The sequence below is a fragment of the Pinus tabuliformis genome, chromosome 8 (assembly GCF_031772625.1).
Source record: "Pinus tabuliformis cultivar Carrire ecotype Pingquan chromosome 8, CPIR1, whole genome shotgun sequence".
Classification (NCBI taxonomy): domain Eukaryota; kingdom Viridiplantae; phylum Streptophyta; class Pinopsida; order Pinales; family Pinaceae; genus Pinus; species Pinus tabuliformis.
The window spans coordinates 221,161,144-221,186,793 of record NC_142294.1 but is presented as its reverse complement, the minus strand read 5'-3'; the positions used below and the strand labels follow the sequence as shown (position 1 = coordinate 221,186,793).

Here is a 25,650-nt window from a genome sequence, read left to right as displayed (position 1 = left end):
GTCCGACCAAAGTCGTTCCCAATTTGGTAGTTTCTCTCTTCCATTAATCGAGTCCTGGTAGCTATGCCAGCTCTTTGGAAGACTGAGGAGTGCTAGGCTCACCATGTCATCATCAGCAGTCACAACCCCTACACTTGTAAGCTCATCCTTGCAGGTGGTGAGCTTGTTAGGAACATAGAGATTGTGTTTCCCTTTTTGCACTTGATCTTGCGAAGTTTGTACTTTAGCGCCAGCTTCCTCTAATCGCTGCTATTCTGATAAAGATCCTTCAATGCTTTCCACATCGAAAACGGAGTCTCCTTCCCATGGAAACTCGAGACAATGTGATCTCGAACTCCCTCCAGGAGGATTCTCCTTGCTCTAGCCACACACTTTTTCCATTCCGCCAGTTGAGTAGCATCGGTCGGCTTTTGGACTTCTTGATCAATGAAGTCCTTGAGACCGTTATCTTCCAATATTGCCTCCATGCGATCCTTCTAGGCTATATAATTCGAATTGCCATCAAGGGCATATTCGAGTCTTAAGCCACTGAATGCCATCGGTGAAATACATGTGATAAGAACTCAATTCAATATTCAGAAACCAAACTTCGTACTTCTCCTGCTTGTATACTGTTCTGATTTGATCACCTTTGCTCCGATACCATGTAGAATTTTCACATGTAGATCAACCTAATATATGCAATGTCCTAAAGCATAATACTTGATCTACTTCTACCATAAACTTTGCGGAAGCTTAAACAAATACGAGCATCATCAAGCATGAACAAATATAACTGAGAATGAGAAGTAATCAATCATAACACAGAAGATATATCACTGGGGAAAGTACCAGCCTAAAACCCCAACTTTATATTATCATACAAGTGGAAATCTTGTTCAAGTTACAAAAAGAATTAACTCTCAAGCTATCCTGATCTCTTTGCACTCAAACAATACAGCTCATAGACACAATTGACATAGAATATATCTTCCTCAAGCCCTCTAAGCCTCCTATTTCCTTGCGCAGTTTTAATTGGGGTCCAATGATATCACATGTGTGAATTGGCCTCATCACACTCACTGTAACCTCAGGTCCAACTGCGCAATCCATAAGGAATAATATTCCTTCTGCATGCAAGGAATATTCACCAAGGAATATCCTAGCAACTGATAGTACATTGTCCCTCCATATGATCTCAAGTGGGTCTCTGACTGAACTGACATGCATGAGTTATCCATGAGTGAATACTCAGTTATCTGAAATACAATAGTTACATGCATGCAAGCATTAACTAACTGAACTCTCATTAATTTAACAAACTATTAAATTAATCTAACTGGACTTGACTAAGTTAAACTAAGTCAATTGATTACAACTCATCCTTATCTCTTTAACTGAAGGTTAAATTCCTCAATTGATGAAGAAATTGTTGCATGTCCTCACATAGACTTCAAGATTGAATTTCCTTAACTAATTAACTCAAGATGAATTAATTAATTAATTTCCAAACTACTGTTGATATCAAATTCGAATTTTACTTCCTATGTTTAGTCTAGGGACTGACTAAAATAAGAAGGGATCCCGAAGTGCTATTTTTAGCACTTTCACTTTTCACCCATTGTAGCTAAGACATCTAATGGTTGAACTGCTATTTATAACAGTGCTATTTTTAGCAATTTCTATTTTTAGCATTTCTTGTTGCACACTTTTCAACAATATATGTTTTGGTATATGATTTGGCATATGTTTTGGTATCTATATTTTTGATGATGTGTTTATATGTACAGTATGGATGTAAATACCGTAATGAGCTATGTTATAAAGCTCCACTATACGGTATGGGTGTCATGCTATTATGCTATCATGGTGTTATGGTGTTATATGAGTTGGCACTCGGCAGGATGATCATTGTAAATATCGTAATGGGCTGTATTATAAAGCTCCACTATGCGGTATGTTGTCATGATGTTTTTCTCTTGAGAAAATATTTCATTGTAAATACTGCATCGAGCTGTGTTATAAAGCTCCATGAGTAGTATGTCTTCTTTCAATGGGTTGCTGAGGTATATGGGTGATTGAACACCGAGGACGGTGTCCCCCAAGGGGGAGGGTTCTATAACATCCCTAGTGAAAATTTCATGTAATAAAAGTTAAAAACAATAACCACATATGAATGGGACACTTATTCCAAGCTGAATGTTGGGCAAGGCATCCTAGGGGGTGTTCATTTGGTTGTTTATGGCCAAGGAAATTGGCAAAGACAATGGCTAAGGTTTTGAAAATGCAAAATGGCATTTTTGGCAAAATTATTTATGAAAATAATGGAAATTAGGAGAAAAAGGAGGTGAAAGGTCACAGGTTGCATGCGAGGAGGAAAATGAAGGAAAATAATGGAAAATGAAGAAAATAGAGGCCTCATCCATAAAAAGGCTTACAAGGATCAATTGGTAACCTTTTGTTAGTTTAGCTTTGGAGCTCTTTCATTATTCTCTCTCTCTCATACTCTTGGACACTTGGAGTTTTCTTGGATAACTTTGGCATTAGAGCAAGAAAGGCAAAGAAGGCAAGAGGAAGCAAAGATCAAGCAGGGAAAGACAGGATCAAGCAGCTACCACAAACTTCATTGCAGGTATTGACTTGCATGTGTATTTTCCTTGCTAGATTTGGCATGCATGGGATTGCATGTGTTTCTTTTCTACCATGGCATGGGTTTTTCCAGGTGTGACAGTATTTTCAGCCTAGCCTTGCCATTTCCTGATAGCTTTGATGAGATGGGTTCTCTCATTCGGTTTATGTGGGATGGCTAGATTGGATTCGAAGCTGAGTGGGGTGGATCTTCAAATTGACAAACACATGGTGTAGTGGTCCCTGAACCGGATTGAGGATGCACGAAGCCACTGGCCTAGTAACCCCTGAACTAGACTGTGGGTTGCGGTAAAGCCAGATTGTGTGCCTCGGTGGGCCTAGGAATCCTTGCCGGTGAATGGCGGGATATACGATAAAGCCAAGAGGTGGATTTTCTCTCCATTGGGCCTAGTGATTCCGAGATGGAATGCATGGTAAAGCCTAGAGAGTATGTCTCGGTGTAGGGCCTAGTGATCCCTGGATTGGACTACGGATGCACGGTAAAGCCCAAGAGAATAAGAGGCACTCAAATTCCTCACGGTGTAGACGGAGGACTCTGGTGGCATCCACATTGATTGATGTTTTTGATGTGTTCTATGAGTCCCACATTCATGCTTGGAATATGGCACAAAGGTGATTTGCTAAAGAGAGACTTGGCTTATCCAATCTATGGTCAGGTGGAACCTGGTAGTCACATCTTCGGTTGGTTCATTACATTAATTAATGAGAAATTCATTCCATTGATTTTCATGTGTAAATTTACTAGTGTATATATGGATTTTGATGACTGATATATCTATTGTATTTCTGTCCCTATTATGTTGGTTAGATGTATATTTTATGACAACAACTATGTTTGGCTCTTAGCATGTTTGTACTTGTCTTTGAATGGATATGGTATCTATGACCTAATAAGTGATAAGGCAACTAATGGCATGAGGGAACAATGGTTCGTAGCGATTCTCAGTTAAGTATGAGATCCCTACACTTAATTCTGTTGTTTACACCTATAGGTTACATGTTGACAATATGTTTGATGAAATGTCTGTCATGGCTAGTAGGGGTCTAGCTAAGGTCTTGATCAACTTATTGCTTTTGCATCATTGTTTCCCTATACTTTACTTGATTATGAGCTTTCATTCCATTATGGGCAGTGGCCTGGGCTCTGGGCCTGAAAAAGTGGCTTAAATCCTGGGGTTGCTGGCACAAAATTGGCAACTTTAGTTCACAGTCGTTGGTAGGTAGGCCTATGAGAGCGACTTTAGGTCTCTGGTCGCTCCCTTGCCCATAGCATGAGAGCGACTATGGCCTCGAGGTCTAGAACAACAGTGGGACCCAGGGACAGGCTATCTAAGTGGTTGACTTGTCTCTTGAGGGTTCTGTTGATGATGTTGGATGAATGTGTGTGATGTTTCGTCGATTCCACTTCCTTAAGGTTACCTAGGAGGTCGAATTTGATCATAGTAGCCTCTCGTCTCATGTTTACCTCAGTTGGCATGGTTATTTGGGTGGATGTGGGAGGAGGGTGTTACACATGACTGTTGGTCAGCTGAGATAGTCTATAACATTATTGGTGTTACCATTATTGTACTTGATGTTCAAATGGAACTGTTGCAGATATGTGGACCATTTCTGATGGCGATCGTTATATAACTTCCCTTGTGTTTGTATGAACTGCAGGGGTCGGTGGTCTATGTGGATGACCGTTTCCTTCTCCAAAATGTAATGCTTACATTGTCAGTAGTACTGCATAATAAAATACATCTCTTTATCACAAGTGGGATAGGTTTAGACTGTATCTGAAAGTGTCTCATTGTGATATGCCACCGGATGCCCCTGCTGGGTAAGAACTGCACCAATAACATAGTCGGAGATGTCTATCTCAATTTCAAATGGTTGTTGTAAGTATGGTAATGTGAAAACTGGTGCAGAGAAGAGACGATGCTTCAACTCGAAAAATTCCTTCTATTGGGATTTAGACCAAAAGAACTTTGCTTTCTCTTCGCCCTTGGTGACTTGACTTAAAGGCCAAGTGATATGAGAGAATCCCAACATGAACCTGCGATAGAAATTGGCAAGACCCAGAAAGTTGCGAAGCTCTGTTAGAGTGGTTGGGGATGGCCAATCTCAAATAACTTGTATCTTGGCTGGGTCCACATGCACACCCCTCTCATTAATGATGTACCCCATAGTTGACCAAATTTGTTGAGAAGTTGCACATGTGATGCATGGTAGGCAAGTCTTTATGCTTTAGCGAACCCCATAGAAATACAAGACAAAACAACAACACAACAATTGAGTTAAACATGTCTACTCATTCATTATGTTAAGGGTTACAATAAGACTACACATCAAGTTTGCTCTGAGGCTTTCATAAGTCATTTGTACTCTTCAACCTTTGTCTAGAGAATGAAGTTCCAAGTATCTTCTTGCATCAACCAACTATTATGTCCTATGCTTATGTTTTCTTGTTTCTTGATGACAATGCTCTTAATATTTTTCATTGCGTCTCTTCAAGGTATAGTTTTTGTGCTTTGAAGCTATCTTCACCATAATATCACTCTCTATTGATGTTAGTTTGACCATAACCAAATCTCTCCCTTTTGCACTTTGAACTCCTCGTCTTCATATCTTGGCAAACTAGTGTACTCCTTATTCTTGTTGTAATAGTCTATCTCCATCATTTCTTGGTTCAGCTTCACTGCCACACGTCCGCTTCTTTGACTTCCAACACATGACCTTTTAACTTTGTCCACCACCCCACAGTTTGTCCTCTTGTGCATACATTTCTCGACACCAACCATTCCATTTGCATCTTTGCATTACCATTTTCCCTTCTCTGACATCTACAACTCTCCTCGTGCATTCTCTACATGTATCTAATTAGAAATTCATTACAATGCTTTTGCACCAACTTGACCAATAATTCACTTAAACAAAAAAATAATCCATATAAAACAAAAAAATTATTTATAAAAATTAAACTATAATAAAATACGCACCTTAATTTTACCGACCAAAATTTATCAACCATAAACATCAACTTCATCATTTAAATTTTATATTAATAAAAATAATTTTTATAATTACATAAATAATCTATATTATAATAATAATAATATATATATATATGAAAATCGAACTTGTATAATATAATATATAATTATTTTTTGAATTAATCAAAATAAATGTAAATTTAAAAAAACATTCATTTTTATGTAAATATTCCAAATAAAAAATAAATATTTCAACGTCAACCAGAAGATTGGAATGGCGACCAGGGACACAAACAGCACACCTTCCACTAGCGAGTGGACGGCATGAATATATACGATACCAAAAGCTGAGTATTTTCAGTTTAAATATAAAATAGTTGTCAGCGAAAGAGTGTGATCTGACATTAACCGCAGAATTTGCACTGTTTCCTGCCCTTTCCTGGTATTGTCTCATTCCAAAACATGCTTTTGAAATATCTTCACGAAGGTGGCGTGCGCTTACAGGAAGAGGGATCTGTTCTCTCTACTTCCATTTTCCTTTGCGATTCCCGGCGCCCAATTTGCTTCATTGTGTGTTCGAAGGTAGCATCTTCACAGCTTTTTTGATTGCTTCTTCATCTTTTGCCATCAGATACTCGCAAACCATAGTTGCAGGGGAATAAATTGTGCTCTTTTTATCGTTGGTTTTTCTGTTCAGGTCTCTGGTTTTGCTACGGGTGTTTTCGAGCATATCAGCAGGAAGCATGGGTGATATTTCAGAAATTGGGAATGAAGATGCTGCTGCTCCCAAGTTGCCAATACCGGGAAAGAGGAATGTGTTAATAACGAGTGCACTTCCTTATGTGAACAATGTTCCGCATCTCGGAAATCTGATAGGAAGTAAGTTTTTCTCTTTTTTCCTTATCATTACACTCAGGGTAGCTATTTTAATGTCAAACTGGAAAGGCGGCCTGTCATGATATTAAATGCACCTATTTGCCTTTTAATTGAGAAATGCGAAACGAAGCGAGAAATGGGTTGAGCATATGAAATTGGAATAATCGAGTTTGTGTTTTTCAGAGAGAAAAAACATAATAGATTATATTAAGGAAATATAAAGATCTGTATACATGATGGAAATCTATGAGAATCAGCTGGAAAACAATACAGCTGATCAGATAGTATGACTGATGAGGCAGCATGTAACATATTGTCACAAACATGAGAAAGCCAGCAAAAACGGGAGGCGCTGAGCCAAGCATGAGCAGAAATGCGAAACATAAAAGCATGAGGATCCATCAACATAACAACAGTGGCGCTTCTTGAGAGAAGCGGACCTTTCTAAAAAAGATTTAGAAAGAGAGAAACAAAAACCTCCACAATTAACGCTTCATGGGGGAGAAGCGGGACCGCCATAAAAAGTTTTTTTTACAATAGGAGCTGAAACAGCAAGCCAAAATCTGATAATACACCAACATTGTGAGTAGAAGGTCCAAAAAGATGTAATAGAAGCAGAGCTGGACTTGAGATTAATCTGAGGGGGGCAGATAGCCCGTGATTGAGATCAGGATAGAATCAAGGGGCATCCTGGAGTTCTGGAAAATGCAGTCATTTCTCCATTTCCATAGAAACCAACAGGTGAGGATAAACAATGAGCGCCAGGAGGGATTCTGAGCGCTCCACCAATTGAAGCCATCCTGTACAGATGAAAAAACTCGATGAGAAAAGCCATAAATCAAAGATAAATCATACCAGATTGTTGAAGATGAGGCACAGTTGAAGAACATGTGAGAGTTGGATTCAGCTTCCGAAAGGCACATTTGGCATCTACCCGGACCCTGCCATCCCTTTCTTTGGAGAACCTCCCAGGTGAGATTCCTGTCCGAGAAGAGAAGCCATGAGAAGAGAATCATCTTGAGCGGACAGGAAGCTTTCCAAAATTTGAGTGGGAAGATGGGGGAGGAGGGCGACTGGCCAGATAAGAATGCAGCATAAAGATCTCTGACGCCGATAGACTGTGATGATTTCTGAAGTGACCAGATGAGTTCATCCTTGGATCCCGATTGAGAGAAGCCTTTGCTAGAAAACCTGTTGATAGCCGATGACCATAAGGGACGAAGAGAGTGGGGCAGAGATAATTCGGCCGCATCCTTCCATACGGGGGTCTGAGATGACCAAGTTTTTATTAATTTATTCCATGTGAAAAAGCCCCTTGAGAAGAAGAAAGATAGCAAAGCAGAGGGAATCATCGATTCCAGATTGTGCACAGTTGAGTCAATGCCAATAAAAATGCTGGATCCCGAGAAAAATTTCCATCTTAAATTCATCATGAAGAGAGACTGGATCTTTCTAAAACTTTGCCATATGGGGGAACCTCTTCTGATGCCTAAAGAGCATCTTCTGTACCAAAAAACCATGCTTTTTCCTTTGAGGTATTTTTGATTAATGATAGTGCTCCATTGACATTTCCCATAAATTCCTCTGAGAAGGGATTTGCATAGAAGTGCTTTGCCGAAAGTTGGCATGTGCAGAAGGCCCCATCCGCCCAACTTCTTCGGCCTTGTAATGGAATCCAACTTTACCAGATGGATCTTGGACTGATATGTTCTACCGCCCCATAAAAAAGTGGCTGCCAGAGAAGCCATTTTACTTGTAATGGATGCAGGAAGAAGGAAGAGGTGGCCCCAATAAACCGCCAGTTGAGAAAGAACGGACTGGACCAATATATATCTGCCCGCCAGGGATAAAAATCGCATCTCCCAACATGAGATTTTGTTATAAAAGCGCTCGATCAGCCACTGCCAATCCCGTGCGCGATAACCTTTTGCTTTTAAGTGGAATCCTAGATATTTAAACCCATCCTTTATCAGAGCAAGTTTTATGCCAAAACGTGCAGCAATCCATTGAGCTAAGTCCGGATTTGAATCATTATGATACAACGTGGACTTGTCTTTGTTGATAGAGAGGCCCGATGCGGATTGAAATTTCTGGAATATCACATTTAGGCAAATCCATGATGATTTACATAACATCGCGAAAAGGAGAATATCATCTACAAAAAGGTTATGAGAGAGGGAAATGTCCTTGCAGATCTTGATCGGCCTGCATCTCCCTTCTGCAACGGCCAAATTGATCTGAGAGCTGAGAGAGTTCATCACGAGAATAAAAAGAAGAGGTGAAAGAGGGCAGCCTTGGCGAAGGCCCCTCTCCGCTGGAAAGAAAGTAGATGGGATGCCATTTATGAGAACTGAGTATTTGACGTTTTCAACACACGCCATAATCCATTTAATTCCCTGTGCTCTTAATCCAATTTTTGCAAGAAGGATTCTAAGGAAGCCCCAGTCTACGCAATCGTAGGCTTTTTTGAGGTCTATCTTCAGGACTGCAGCATCTATATTGTTTGATGAGATTGAGAAGAGGCATTCCTGCGTCATAGCAACAGCGTCCAGAATAAGTCTATCTTTTAAAAAGGCATGCTGTTCCTTTGATATGAAGGAATTTAGAACAACCTTCAACCTTTCCGCAATAATCTTTGATATAATTTTAAATAGAGTATTGCATAGGGCTATCGGCCTAAAATCGAAGAAAGATTCCGATTTGTCCTTCTTGGGAATAAGAGCTATAAAGGTGGCGGATAGCGCATTGTTTATATTCCCAGACATGCGGGAGGCATCCACCATGCGCAGCAAATCTTCTTTGAACAGATCATAGAAATGACAGAAAAACTCGATCGGCCAACCATCAGGGCCCGGACTTTTGTCCCTTTTGAACTTTTTAATGGTGTCGAGAAGTTCCTCATCCGTAATTGGCTTAAAGAATTGATCATTTGCGCCCTCATCAAACATTACAGGCATCAGTTCCACAGCCCATAAAGAGTCATATGCATCGCTATCCTGCCTTTTATAATGATTTTGAAAAAATCTTGTGGCTTCTGCCGAGATATCCTGTTGAGTGTGGAAGAAACCCCCCTTGCCATCCTCAATCTTCCAAATGGAATTCTTGGCCCGACGAGCATTTGCGAAATTGTGAAAAAACTTAGTATTTCGATCACCCTCCCTGAGCCATGTCGCTCTGCTTTTAAGTCTCCATAATGCTTCCTCCTTTTGCAGCAGCTCTTGTTTCTTTTTTTCCAGAGTTCTGATGAGGATTTTTTGATCAAAAGATAGACCATTATAATGGACCGAATTAGAGAGATAACATATTTCTTTTTTGATGTCAGATAGCTCCTGTTTGTCCATCTTCCTCTTCTTGATCTGCCAATCCTTTGCTGCTTTTCTCAGCAATTGAATTTTTTCCCGGAAAGTAAATAAGAATGCCTCTTCAGATTGATGAATATCCCTCCAAGTGTTTGCAATGAGTTCATTGAAAGATTTATCCTCGAGATGGGATCTATTAAATTTGAAAGGGTAGCCCAACTTGCAATTCATGTTCACCCATTCCAGGAAGATGGGCCTGTGATCCGAGGAGAGCTCCAATCCCGTTCTAGCGACAGGCATCCCCCAACTTTCAATTATGCTGGCATTAATAATAAAGCGATCTATTCTTTTAGCAATGTAAGCTGAGCCCGTCCTGCCGTTTTCCCATGTTGGGACCAATTTTTCAGGAATTATATCTACTAAATTTCTATTTAGAAGCTCCTGACGCATTTTATCAGCCATGCGGTCCTGCTTTCTACAACAGCCCCAGCATTCCGCAGAGTTGAGGGTCAGGTTTAGATCACCCGCTATTAATAAAGATTTTATGTCTAGTATTTCAGAATCAAACAGCTTGTCCCAGAATGGAGATCTGTCCCTATAGGGCGCATATATATTCAAGATGTTGATAATCTGAGGCCTTCCTCTGATAGAAGCCGAGAGGAGAATCCCAGCACAGCATTTGAAAGCCTTTGCTCTGACCGAGACCGGGTTCCACAAAACTGCCAGACCACCGGACATACCTTCCGCTTCTGTGGCAACCATATACCAAGTGGGGAACATTCTTCTGAAGAAAGCCAGAGAGACTGAACTTGAATGCATTGTTTCCTGTATAAAAATGATGAGGGGATGAGCAGAAGCAAGAGTCTCTTTTAGCGCCAGGAATTTTGGGGCGGCACCCAATCCCCTAATATTAAAAGATACTAAGAAGGTCATTTAGAGGCTTGTCCAGCCTGACATGCTCTAAGAGGCTGCGAAGCAGTAGGTTCCATGATTGGGACTTCCACAAGAGACAAATTTGTAACCCCCAGGTCAGAAGCAATCGTTCTGCCTCGAAAGTGACGGCTTCCTCCTTTTTGCTTTTTCCTGACAGTGATATTTTTGGCGGAATTGGGGCTAATGGATGGGAAGGACGGCTTATGAATAGTCAGTGGTTCGAGAACCGATGGGTTCCGCTGGAGGAGGAGGTCGATGTCGCTATCAAAACTATTAACAGGGGACTGTGATGGAGAGTTGAAAGGGGTAGGGGACATCATAGGTTCCTTACCCTTTTGCGAGGCAGGGGCCGGCCCATTTGGAGATGGCGAGGAGGAAGTAATCAGTATAGGGTGTGACCCCACCACAAAGTCTGCTTTATTCTTTATCTGCGGAGAAGGCACGGGGTTCTCGTCATGCGGCTCAGGGATAGGGGGACATTGAAAGTCCGCTAGATTTGGAGACTCAGATTGAAATTGAGAGTTGAGCTGGGAGCATCGAAGGTCCGTAGATTGAAAAGAGAAAAGATTTTCAGAATTACTTACATCTTCAGAAAGGGAGTCTGGCCCCGAACCTCTTTTCTTATCAGAAGGATACCTGTTCGCCCTGAGTTTAGATCGGTGCCTGCAATTCCTGATGAGGTGGCCCGTTCGATGACAAAAGGAGCATCGAAAAGGGATGCCCCAGAAGTCAAGTCTTTGACAAATTTTAAAGCCTTCCCATGAAATCTCTATCTGATCAGGATAGCCTCCCTTATAAGGCTTCTCAATTAGAATCCACGCGATTCTTTTGTCCTTCTCCCCCCTGACCCATGGGTCGACATATATGAATTTGCCGACTGCGTCCCCGATCATTGTGAGAGTTTCAGTCGTCCATAATTCTAAGGGCAAGTTTGGGAGCTTGACCCAAATCATGTTATGTGATGGAGTGTTCTTGAGAGGGTCGAAACCCATATACCATCTAGACAAAGAAAGAAAGCTTCGGCCGAACACCCAAGGTCTGTTCAAAATCAATTCTAAATCAGATGCCTTCTGAAAGTGGAAAGAGAGCCAGTCTTTCATGAGGCGAGAAATTATTGGAGTATAGCCAATGAGAGGGGACCACGAAGCTGATATCCATTTCCTCATGTTTTCCTCATTCATTTATGGAAAATACCATTTCCCGACCAGAGCATGTTTTTGGAGGCTATCAATCCTTTGAGACAATGAAGAGCTGGTCACGGAAACAGCTTTAGGAGGGGGAATAGTTTTGACCGGCTCTCTGGGTTTGCGAGGGTGCCGACCATGGTCAAAACCTTTCTTTTTTGAAGAAACATTTTAGCGTTTTTGTTAATACTCACGCAAACATAATTAAATTTCTCAACCATAGATTTTTCTTTGGGGTAAATTATTCAAATTTGTAAAATTAAAAGGAGATATCATAATCACAGTGTAACGAAATCCAAGTCGGGCCATGCTCAACAGCAGCATGATTCATATTCATAACAGGAATTTTGGAAAAATGCAAATTATCTAAACGATCTCTGTTTGGTTCATAAATGAGAAATCAGCTCACAAACAGACTGATGTACGGAATCCATCTTTGTTCCAGAACAGTAGTATTAATATGACTGCGGCCTTCTAACGTCTTTTCTGCATTCACCTGCAATCCCTTTAAAGACAAGTAATCGTCACCATCGTCCCGAGAACTTCCATAATCCCACACTCTACTGGGTGCAAAATGGTGGTCTGCTTGTTATCGTGTTATTAAGGCAAAGGTTTAAGCGAACATTTCAAATCTTGAACCTTTTGCGAGGTTAGGCGACTGCTCTTCACAGAATAGATAAAGTGACGCTCAGTCCAATTTAGCTAGCATGTTGATGAACAAGTGACATGCGTAAGGAAATGGATATGTTTTGGTTGAAACTTTAATGATAGAAATTTGAACCAGGGCTTTTTCTATTGGCTGTGTTGTCGCGCGGATTGACACGACAACGCTCAGACCGGGGGCTGTCACTCTGATCCCCAATCCCTCCGTTTAAGCCTGTCTCCCGCGGCTAAGGGGGGTAGTCCCTGTGAGATGATGAGACCAACTGTCGACCAGTTGGTTGGGAGACACGAGATACGATATAAAAAGCACTAAAATGATTTGGTTAATTGAGCAGACCAGTGCCTTAAGAGATTATTGTTATTAAAATGATTACTTTTTAAATGATATAGAAAAATAAACCATGAACAGTAATCATCTATCATCAGCTAAATCACAATGCTCAAAAAACGATATCCAGCAACTGAAAGTTTCAAAAGATGAATGCTTTAAACCACCACGAATCATAACCATTAACCAGATATCAATTTCGCATCTCGGCTTGAAAATTTAATAATCCTGCAAACCATGAAAGGAAAAGATCACCCAAAGAAAAAATATGCCTAAAACCAAGAAACTGAAAACCCTAGTGAAAACTGCATAGAACAAAATTTAAAACCCTAATGAAAAAAATATTAAAACCCTAGATCAACCTAATAATTTACAGATTTAGGCCCTTAGCAGCCAGATTTAGCAGTAAGCACAGAAATATTTTAAAGAAAAGAAATTTCAGATTGTCACTGTAAAAAAAAAAAACTTCAGAAATCTTCTCATGCAGATCAGAAAAATAAAACCGAATGATAGACCCCGGATCAAATCCAGCTGGGCTCAACAAAAAACGCTTGCGGGAGTTGGCTGGTTCAGCCGAGAACTTCCCCGAACGCCCACAAAATTCCTTCAGAAAATGTTATTCTGCACAGCTCAAAACAATCGTCAATAAAGAGGGCAAAAATGTTGCTAGATCTCAAACAATAATGGAGATACCTGCCATTACTTCAGAAACCCTAACAGCACCCAAACCCTAGCAAGTGAGCAAGATACCTGTACCCACAATACTCTACAAAAGCTATTATTAACAACTGAAAATAACATATGCAGAAAATTAAAACAATCTCACAGCATTTCAAGAGAGTAACACCAGCAAGATATGGACCCCAAAGTCTTCTTTTATTAACCAGAAACAGATTTACAAGAGAGCTTCTTCAGTGTTAGACTCACAGATCGAATGAATCGACAATGACTCCTAGCACCCTATTTAAAGGAAATGACTCCAACGGCTAGTTCGATTGATCCATGTAGAAATGATCTCGACCGTTGATGAGGATCAAGACATCTCTTGATCTCATCCGTCGATTTATTCCCTTAAATTTTTTTTAATTTTTTATTATTTATTATTTTATTTTATTTTTTAAATTTTAAATTTTTTATTATTATTTTTTAAATTTTTAAATTTTTTATTATTTATTATTTTATTTTTATATATTTTTTTTAAATTTTTTAAATTTCTTAATTTTTATTTATTTTATTATTTTATTATTATTTTTAAAATTTTTAAAATTTTAAAATTTTTTATTATTATTTTTAAAATTTTTAAATTTTTTATTATTATTATTTTTTTAAATTTTTAAATTTTTTTAAATTTTTTATTATTATTTTTTTAATTTTTAAATTTTTAAAATTTTTATTATTATTTTTAAAATTTTTAAATTTTTATTTATTTTATTATTTTATTTCATTTTTTTAAATGGATCATCGAACTAAGCCTTTGGAAACATCACCTAGGACCTAGGACTTAGGACTCACGAGGGGATTTAAAACATTTTCAACCCTCAAGACACATTTCATGATGACTTTTTACAATTTACATCTCAAGGGGACAAACCCACTTAATACAGACCCTCACAAAACACCCAGTTCTGCGACACAACTATAATCTAGCAGATCAACACACTAGGATTCTCCTAAAGTTCTAATGACAAAATCCATCCCGGCTTTGGGGTCAGGTTTGAAGGAAAACTCTGCCGATCCGTGGATCGGTGAGACAAAAAACCTTCCGAGACATAGATTACCACTAGAAAGTTAGGTCCACCTAGGCAAATTTACATACATGACTCATGTCTGCTAAGATTATTTACAATTAATACATGCAGACTGGGTTTACAATCAGATGATCAAGTTGTTGATGACTGCTGGATGGCACGGACACGCTGATCAGGTGCTGCCCCTTTTTGCAAAGAAAAGGGGGGTGTACTGCATGGGTAGTTGACCAGTAGAGGTCAACATCTGGCTCTACTTGGGGACACGTTGCTGCTTGCAGGAATGTGAGAATCCAGAATCTGCATCCATGCAACACACAACAAAATATAAGTAGCGTCCGCCCAAAATCATCATATACATTAAGCACAGGAAAGATAAAAGCTCTTCATTTATTAACTAACTAATAACATGAAAAGTAAATCTAATCCTAAAAACAGAAATGAAATGCTGAAAAGACAAGGAGTAGGGTTAGAAATACGATACAAAGGATGCCCTACGGCATCAGATGTGTTCAATATAGTGCATACTGAGCATTTGCCTGCTTTCAGGCAAATCTGTCGGCTGCTTGTCGGATGTGCCATGTCCAATTCTGCATATGGTAGGACTCTTTCCTATCCGAAAATCAAGCTGCTCACGGCCGTCTGATGCGTCAAATCTTCTTCTCATTTTCCTTCTCTTGCGCTTTTTCTTTCCGGCTGGTTTAATTACTGATGACCTGGAACTTTCTGTTTCAAAACTATCAGATGAAGTATGCATGATATGTCTTTCTTTAGCCCGCATCTGATCTTTATCATTCTTAAGTCTGTCCGGATCACCTTCAATTAACCATCTTTCAATCGAATCAATAACCTCCTCGTAAATAGATGGAGCTTGTTGCAACAAATGAGAAGGCTCTTGATCTGTTGATGTTCCCTGGTTTCTCTCATTTTCCAATTGCTGAAACCTTTGAACCTGTATTTTAATGGCATCCAACTGACTAGAGTGTTCAACCTTTATAGCGCTGATTTGTCTGGCATGATGTTCTTCCATGTCTTTTATTACTTTAATATTTCCTTCCTTTATGTTCATCAAGCAATGCTGTATGGAATTTATTTCTTCTCTGTGATTTGCTTGCATGTCAGCCAACTGATTGTTATGATTGAATGTCATGATAGTCATTTCCTCATCCATAGTGAATAACTTGTTTTGCATAGAGTCAATTTCCCTATCATGATCAGCTTTCATGGTCACCATATTTTCCTCTAAGACTGACAACCTGCTATGCATGTTTCCAATTTCTGTTTCATATTTAGTTTTCATGGCCTCAATTTCTTTAGCATGGTGACTTTGCGTGACCTCAATCTCCCTGTTACGTTTTTCCAGATGGGTGCATAAAGTTTTGACATCATTGACGTAATTAGTTTGATTGCTTTCCATATTTTTCACCAGCATCATTAAATCTCGTAAAATTTGCTTTTGCTCTTCCCTTTCATTGTTATGAACTTGATCTGCAATATTTTCGGTGGATGACACATTCTGATATGAAGAGTCGTCTTGGGATCTTTCACCATCAGCTGGACCTCTTATCAAATTATTTTCATTCTGTTGCACAATTTTAGAGGCAGAAGGCAAGCTGTTTGGATAACCATATTTATGTTTAAAAGCATCAATAATGTCTTCTAAAGAAGTGAAAGATTCCTTAGGAAAACTGTTAAACCAATTCAAAGCATCATCTTCTAAAGGAAGGACAAATAGACGCATTTTGATATCTTCATGATTAAATTGAGGGGATCTGCAATATATGATCATGATGCGATCAAACAAGCCTAGATGCCTTCTAACAGCGATTGGATCACCACCTGAAAAGATAGGTAATTTAGAAATGGCCTCTTCTGGAAAATCATGGAGATGGTGAATAAAACGACATGGTTTAAATGAATAATCCATGATAAATAATAGGAGATCAAATGGATGATAGAACTAGATCTCTGCTCAAGAAAATCAAAAGATGAAAGAAGTGGAGTCGGCACTTGAACAACGAATCTGATTCTAGGATCCAAAAAGTAACCACAAGTAGATATGAGGAAAGCTTCTTGTCTGGGAAAAATGAGAAAATGGAGTCGCCACCCAAACAAAAAACAGACCGAAGAGATGCTACTGATATGGCGAAAAATAAAGCAATAAAAGATCCAAATGATAACCCAAAAGGTTGAATTTGCCAGCTCAAAATGAGAGATGAGAGAGATGATAAGGTGAATGTCGATGAAACTCCAGGAACAGAAAAACTCTATCCCCGGCAACGGCGCCAAAAAATGTTGGCGTTGCCGGCTCAAACGAATGATAGAAAGATGAGCGATGAATGATTAAAAGTCGTTGAAATGCCGAGAAAACAAAGTCCCCGGCAACGGCGCCAAAAAATGTTGTCGCGCGGATTGGCACGACAACGCTCAGACCGGGGGCTGTCACTCTGATCCCCAATCCCTCCGTTTAAGCCTGTCTCCCGCGGCTAAGGGGGGTAGTCCCTGTGAGATGATGAGACCAACTGTCGACCAGTTGGTTGGGAGACACGAGATACGATATAAAAAGCACTAAAATGATTTGGTTAATTGAGCAGACCAGTGCCTTAAGAGATTATTGTTATTAAAATGATTACTTTTTAAATGATATAGAAAAATAAACCATGAACAGTAATCATCTATCATCAGCTAAATCACAATGCTCAAAAAACGATATCCAGCAACTGAAAGTTTTAAAAGATGAATGCTTTAAACCACCACGAATCATAACCATTAACCAGATATCAATTTCGCATCTCGGCTTGAAAATTTAATAATCCTGCAAACCATGAAAGGAAAAGATCACCCAAAGAAAAAATATGCCTAAAACCAAGAAACTGAAAACCCTAGTGAAAACTGCATAGAACAAAATTTAAAACCCTAATGAAAAAAATATTAAAACCCTAGATCAGCCTAATAATTTACAGATTTAGGCCCTTAGCAGCCAGATTTAGCAGTAAGCACAGAAATATTTTAAAGAAAAGAAATTTCAGATTGTCACTGTAAAAAAAAAAAACTTCAGAAATCTTCTCATGCAGATCAGAAAAATAAAACCGAATGATAGACCCCGGATCAAATCCAGCTGGGCTCAACAAAAAACGCTTGCGGGAGTTGGCTGGTTCAGCCGAGAACTTCCCCGAACGCCCACAAAATTCCTTCAGAAAATGTTATTCTGCACAGCTCAAAACAATCGTCAATAAAGAGGGCAAAAATGTTGCTAGATCTCAAACAATAATGGAGATACCTGCCATTACTTCAGAAACCCTAACAGCACCCAAACCCTAGCAAGTGAGCAAGATACCTGTACCCACAATACTCTACAAAAGCTATTATTAACAGCTGAAAATAACATATGCAGAAAATTAAAACAATCTCACAGCATTTCAAGAGAGTAACACCAGCAAGATATGGACCCCAAAGTCTTCTTTTATTAACCAGAAACAGATTTACAAGAGAGCTTCTTCAGTGTTAGACTCACAGATCGAATGAATCGACAATGACTCCTAGCACCCTATTTAAAGGAAATGACTCCAACGGCTAGTTCGATTGATCCATGTAGAAATGATCTCGACCGTTGATGAGGATCAAGACATCTCTTGATCTCATCCGTCGATTTATTCCCTTAAATTTTTTTTAATTTTTTATTATTTATTATTTTATTTTATTTTTTAAATTTTAAATTTTTTATTATTATTTTTTAAATTTTTAAATTTTTTATTATTTATTATTTTATTTTTATATATTTTTTTTTAAATTTCTTAATTTTTATTTATTTTATTATTTTATTATTATTTTTAAAATTTTTAAAATTTTAAAATTTTTTATTATTATTTTTAAAATTTTTAAATTTTTTATTATTATTATTTTTTTAAATTTTTAAATTTTTTTAAATTTTTTATTATTATTTTTTTAATTTTTAAATTTTTAAAATTTTTATTATTATTTTTAAAATTTTTAAATTTTTATTTATTTTATTATTTTATTTCATTTTTTTAAATGGATCATCGAACTAAGCCTTTGGAAACATCACCTAGGACCTAGGACTTAGGACTCACGAGGGGATTTAAAACATTTTCAACCCTCAAGACACATTTCATGATGACTTTTTACAATTTACATCTCAAGGGGACAAACCCACTTAATACAGACCCTCACAAAACACCCAGTTCTGCGACACAACTATAATCTAGCAGATCAACACACTAGGATTCTCCTAAAGTTCTAATGACAAAATCCATCCCGGCTTTGGGGTCAGTTTTGAAGGAAAACTCTGCCGATCCGTGGATTGGTGAGACAAAAAACCTTCCGAGACATAGATTACCACTAGAAAGTTAGGTCCACCTAGGCAAATTTACATACATGACTCATGTCTGCTAAGATTATTTACAATTAATACATGCAGACTGGGTTTACAATCAGATGATCAAGTTGTTGATGACTGCTGGATGGCACGGACACGCTGATCAGGTGCTGCCCCTTTTTGCAAAGAAAAGGGGGGTGTACTGCATGGGTAGTTGACCAGTAGAGGTCAACAGGCTGTTTCTTGTAGACCAGAAACCTGCAAAAAATGGATAGCAGAAATGTTGTTCATCTCTCCAAATATGGGTTTCCCCTCCAAAAATGACAAATAAATGTTAGAAATGGGTTTCTGGTGAAGTTTTGGTTTTGGGATCTTTTTGCCGGAAACGGCCTCCTCAGGGCATGGTTTCTGGTAACAATGTAAGTATTGTGCATTTCAGCTCTCGTAATAGTGATTCGAACTTATGGACATAAAAGCATGTTATAGATTTTTTTTTTCCATGGGGTGTTTGTTCAAGCTGTGCTTTTTATGATATTGTGTATGACTGAATTTGTTTTGTTTTCTTTTCAAAGACATGGTTATCATTTGTATTAGAAAATAAAGCTGGAGACTGGGCCAAAACCCTTACATTTTGCATCTTCCATCTGAGTACTGCTACATATTACTGCCCACAAAAAGAAGCTTCTGAGCCTAGAACAAAATTTACCCAAAATTCTGTGGTATAATCTACTGTAAACCTGACAAAAAAAAACCCAGAAACAGTTGATATTTACATAGCATAGTAAAAGTTGAAAGTCAGAAGAGATCCAACTTGTCCATAGCTGCAAAGCCCAGGTCCTGATGCACTCCTAATGCTTCACTTGGTACGGTGCTTTTTCTGAGGCTGATCCTCACTAGCTCCAGCTGCGATCTCCACTGAATTTGCTCCCATGCTGACCAGACTGTCAATTTCCGCCAACCTTACATTCATTATGGCCATATCAGTGTGCAGTTCCAACTGCAATTTGTCCATCTTGCTATGGAGGAGTTCCAGTTTGTTGGCCATCAGCAATTGAAATGCCAACCTGTCCTTCTCCTTCACGACAACCCTGTTTAACTGAGCCTGCGTAACACCTTCAAGGGATTCAAATAACTTCTCCAGGAGACTGTTTAACCTGACCAGCTCTCCTTCACGGGACGATTCCCTGGAAATCTCCGTATGAAGGCCCCTCATAGTTTCACAATTAATGCCAAGCAACAGAGCTCTTAACAGCCGAGATTGACACAGCGACAAATGATGAGGTCAAAGAGGCTTGCCATCTTCCCATATAAATATAACCCGACCCTGAATGTGCCCACCTGAGTCATAAAATTCCAAACATTCCACTTCCAGGCTTTGAGTACTGAACATTCCTTGGGCTGCCAACCTACAGATACGGTTAGGGCGCAACAATGGATTCATTTGATGAGAAATTAGATGCCCGAGTTTTTCCAGATTGCCAATCTTCCAAAGGGGAGAGCCTTTAAATCTTGCGAATCAAGGTTTGCATTCCACCTGCAATGAATGAAGGCATCTTGCTTATTACAGATGGAGAATGTGTGAGCTCCTCGAGTCCTTCCCCTGTCACATCCAGGCCACAAATTTAATATCAACCATCCTTCCATGTCTACTCTTAATGAACTGACAGTCATCCACCAGTTATGCGATATGAAATCTACACCCATCGCCATGGGAACCAGCGCCGTTATGCTGAGACATGATTCAGCCTTAATGTGGCTAGTGTTCAATAATATGTTTTGGAATATCATGATATATGAGGGATGCTTAAAATTACATCATTTATTTCTATGGTTCCTTGGGATAGGGATGCTCCTTTTTGGCCATTTGATCTGCATTGGTGTTCATTTGCCTCTATACATGAAAAAACTCAATGTGCTCGAATTGCTGTGATATCTTTGAAGAACTGAGGGGAGATCTGGATTCATTTTTTTCTGAGCTTTAATGACTTGTCGAATTACAATCAAGGAGTCACCAAACACTGAGGTTTTGGAAAATTTTCTTTCGATGGCCCCACAAAGCTAGATATTCCGCCTGGTTAATGGAGGTGACCCCCAGGCCCCAAGCATAGTGGATATTTATTTGTTCATTGGGGCAAAAAATTGCCCCTCCCACTCCTGCCACCCCCCATGATTGAATTTGTTTTCTTCTGATTGTTTATCTGCTTTTTTTTTTACAAGAATGGTTACAAATTACAATTGTATTAGAAAAAAGGCTTCGGCTGTACTGTACAGCTATGTAATACAAAATTTGAACTGTCTTGGCTAAAGCCATTCTGACAAAACTACAATGAAATTCCAGTTCTCTTTTACCCCCCATCCTATTTTATGACTACTAGTTCCAACATGGTATGAATATTTACTTTTACATACTACTGTAAAAGTAATACAAAGCAACAGTACATAAGCTACCTGATCAAGGATTAAAGAGATAGGTCTACCGTCTCAGCTTCTATTGTCTTTTTCTCCATGGAGTTCATTCCACTGTTGCCATCCTCTACTTTTATTTTCTTGTAGGGGTCTTATTTGCATCCATAACAGCGTTCATAGTCACCTGAAGAGAGGCATTTTCCATTGCAGCTGTGGCAGGCTGAGCACCTTTGTCAACTGGGATGCTCAGGTATTAGATAATCTTGTCAACCTTTGAGTCAAGGAACCACAGGGAATCCTCCAATTCATACTGCTTTTGTTGTGAAGCGTGCATGAAAACGTTTACTTCCATCATTCCCCTGTCTATTTCCCTATGTTCTACTAGCCACCTTCCATTCCAGTTATCTTCTAGTCGCTGCATTTGATTGACAAGATTCAATTGCCTCCCTTGCCTCTTACTTCTCACACCAACAAATTCCTCATTTGACCTATGTTAGGTCGAATAGTACACATCCTGACATACAGTGATAGTGCACCACAGATTTCGTGAATTTGCAGGGAATGGGGATTTCCATGAATGTAATGATCCAGCTAACTGGCACCAGATTAGAGCCATAACCCTTGCCTGCTTGCTAAAATCTCTGTGATGGTTCACTTGAAAGTTAAAACGATCCCAAGGTGTTGAGGGGGCTGGATTCCCAACTTGACAATAGGGTCAGACCCAATGAGCCCCAATTAAACTCTTTCTTGTTTTAAGTAAAATGATCCTCTGGGGTAAAGGTCTGGCTACCTGTTTGATGGACTTTAACTTTTAGTCATTCCCTTTTGGTGATTTGATTGTTCTTTTCCGCCCTTTCTTTTCTTTTTTAAGTTTATTAACTATTCTAAAGAAGTCAATCTTTACTCCGATGATTACACCATATGAGGGATAGCCCGCTACAGTGGCTTAAAACAGACAACAAATTTAAAAGGAAAACTCCACAATATAATCAGCTAGAAGATGACTAACTAGGTGAGCTGTGGAGATTATCTAACTTAATGCAAAAAATATTCATATGAGATATACACAGAATTAATCCTATAGCATACCACACATTAAATTTAATGAAGTTTGAATCATTCACGTAAATTTTAGATGCAAAGAAAGAATAATCAGAACTTACTAGATGAGTTAGACCTATCAAGTTCTGCATGTAGAGCAATCCACTAGACAATATATCCACACTAGACTCAATAAACCCCTGGCCCCCGAGGAGCTTCTTAATTAACTTTTCAAAATAATTCTACAGTTTCTTCAGATTTCAGGACAATAAAACCTTCTCATCCAAAAAGCCCCTTTAGCAGTGGGCAAAACATCCATTTATTTCCCTACATTTGCTAAAAATAGAACTTTTAGTAGAAACAGAAACCGATAAAAGTAAACAGTAGTTAAATTAAGGTAACTCAGGTGATTTGGGTGTCACATGGTTTGCCTCTTCGCCATCAAAGATAACCCATTGTTTAAACAACCCTTCACACTTCTTACTGTGAGGGAACTTGTGTTGATCCATCGGTAAACTCAAGTTCTCTTCATTGGCACTGTATCCCTGAGTGTAAGCTTCTATTTTGGGAATTAAATGTTCCAGCCCATCAGTAGGTCTAATGTAGTTCACAGGAACTTCTGTATATGCTTGCATTCAATTGACATCACTTGCTTGATTTCATCTTCTTGTTGGTTGGCACTTCACTTGAACTTTGTCGAAATTGCTTCAATGGGCTGAAAGTCATCAGGTGAGTTGAAAACAGGTAAGTGAAGATTAGTCATCATTCTATTAATTCTTTCCCAGGTTTTCTGACATGCCGACCACTCTTCATCCATGATCAGGGTTGGTTCTTCTGTTAAAGCAACCCAATACTTTGTGGCTGCACACATCCTATTCAGGTTATCCTCATGCAATTGAAGAATGTCGTGATCCTCATCTCCTTTAGCCTTTTCAATTTCTGCAATAAAATCGGTCTAGTTCAACACTCTGGCCCCTGTTTCCTTCCATTGGAGTATCTCTTTGTGCTCAAATGACAACTGAAGTGTCTCCCATTGAACAAGAATCATTTCTTTATTGAAAAAGGTTGTTGGGTTTTTCCCCTTAGTGGATTTTCCTAGGTATATCTTGTCTTCTTTTGTGCCTTGTGATCTCTATTGTTCCATTGCTCTTTATGGTTGGATTTTTGAAGTATAATTGCTAAATGATATATTGGAATAAATTAAGATCTACATCAAAATAAATTATCCGAATTTCAGAAACACTGTGCTAACCCTAATTGCACTAAGAAAATCAACATGGTATCAGAGCTTTGATGAAGAAAAAAGGGAACATTCAGATCACCTTGACAAAAACCTAGAGGCTTTTTATTCAAGTCCTTGTGGTTTGGTTTCTATGGCTACCTGTATGAAGTCTGAAAACAAGCTAGAGGGAGCATCAAACTTCAGAGCTTGGAAAGTTAGAATACACATTCTTCTTGCCAAGAACAAGGTTTTGGATATCGTTACAGGGAAGGTTACTAAATTCGCTGATGAAGCAGGGAAAGAAAAATTCAAGGAAGATGACATCAATGCTATGAGTATTATAGTAGACTCCATTACGGATCATTTGGTTCCCTACATTGCAAAACTTGATACTTCAAAGAAGATGCACGATGCCGAAACAAATCTCTACATGATCAAGAATTTTGGTCAATTAATGAGCTTGAAGAATGAACTTCGAAATACAAGGATGACTAATGATGACACTGTGGTTTCTTACTTCGTAAGGATTTCCCAAATAAGAGATCAGATTCAAGCAATTGGAAAATCCATCCTTGATCAAGAACTAGTGATTACAACACTCAATGGTCTTCCTAGATCATGGGATGCTTTTGCAGCAGGTATAAGCAGTTTGAAGGAAGCTCTTACATTTGAAAAACTATGGACATCGTGTGCTCAAGAAGCAAGATTGCTGACTAGAGATCATCAAGATGAAGAAGTTCAAGCCCTTACAACTCACTTCAAGAAAAAGGGAAAGAAGAAGTTTGGACCTCAACACAAGAAGTCAGGGAAGGGATCTTCTTCCTCTAAGAAGAAAGACTTTATCAAAGATCCAATGTTCTGGCCGTTGAGAATATGGACATTTGAAGTGAGATTGTCCTAACATGGCTAATAACAAGAAATGAAAAGGGAAGCAACATGCTTCTGCAGTAGATGTTGAAGATAAAAAACCAAAGAAGCCCAAAGGCGATAAGGATTTCTTTTACTATTCTGCTTTGACAAGTTCCCTTGCAGATGATGTTGATTTTTAATGTACCTTGGACAAGTGGTTTCCCATGGGTTAGTCTCTACCTAGGGAAAAGTGTCCAAAATAATTCTTTTCCTAAGTGTGACTTTGTAAGTGGTGAAGTCAATGTTAAATTATAAAGTGAAAATTGGCTTTAGACATAAAGTACAATGTGGGTACTTTATTTAATGGGTGAGTTAAAAAATAGAAAGTGAGAATTAAATGCACATTTATTCTCATCCCTTGATCTAAATGAATTTGAGCCATTAGATCTTAGGGTTGCCCAAAAGTCATTTAGGGAAACAAAAGGGGGAAAGAAAAGAGAGACTGCATTCATTCTTCATGAGTAGATTGGAGAAAGGAGGCTGAGAGCTGGAGAAAAGTTCTGAAGGAGAAATTTGTTGCAGCAAGCTGAAGGAGTGATTTCTGGGCAAATCTAGGCATGGAAATCAAGGCATAGAAGACAACAGAAGGTACAGTACGAACAACATTGAATATTGTGAGTTGCACGCCGTACAATACATATTTTCAGCTTCAAGTGGGCATGAAAATCGAGGCAAAGTGGGCACAATTTTCAAGGAGTTTTGGGCTGAAGAGATAAGTTGTATTTTGTTGTTTTGTTTTGTCTGCAAATGTATTTTTCCTAAACTTGAAAGATAAATAAATTTGAAGAGCTCTCTAATAGGTTTTCCCTGGAGAAGTTTGAAGGGGTTTTGCTTGGGTCTAAGTTGACCAAAATTTGTGTGTATTTTTCTGTGTGTTGCTGGTGTGATTATGTCCATATTTATTTTCAGCATGTGTTGACAGTCCCATGTGTTTTAATCTGAATATTTCATTTCCAGAATTCTATATGTTGAATGTATGTTTATGGGAAAGGGCATTTAACTGAATGAGAGTGATAAGTTGAAATTAAAACCGGGTTGGAATTGCAGGAACCTTTTTTTTAGTAATCAAATTTCAACAGATGATGGTGACATGTAGCTGGTAGAT

The 25,650-nt window shown here is 38.7% G+C and overlaps 1 protein-coding gene across 1 annotated transcript in view; it reads left to right on the top strand.

Moving 5' to 3' along the window:
• The first annotated feature begins 5,964 nt into the window (after nt 1-5,964).
• Nucleotides 5,965-25,650, top strand: part of LOC149234946 (putative methionine--tRNA ligase) — a 361,390-nt gene continuing 341,704 nt past the window's right edge. The window contains exons 1-2 of the mRNA XM_089372009.1: nt 5,965-6,185; nt 6,301-6,482. Of these exons, the coding sequence (XP_089228135.1) occupies nt 6,347-6,482 (136 nt within the window). The 5' untranslated portion in view covers nt 5,965-6,185; nt 6,301-6,346. The remainder of the gene's footprint in view (nt 6,186-6,300; nt 6,483-25,650) is intronic.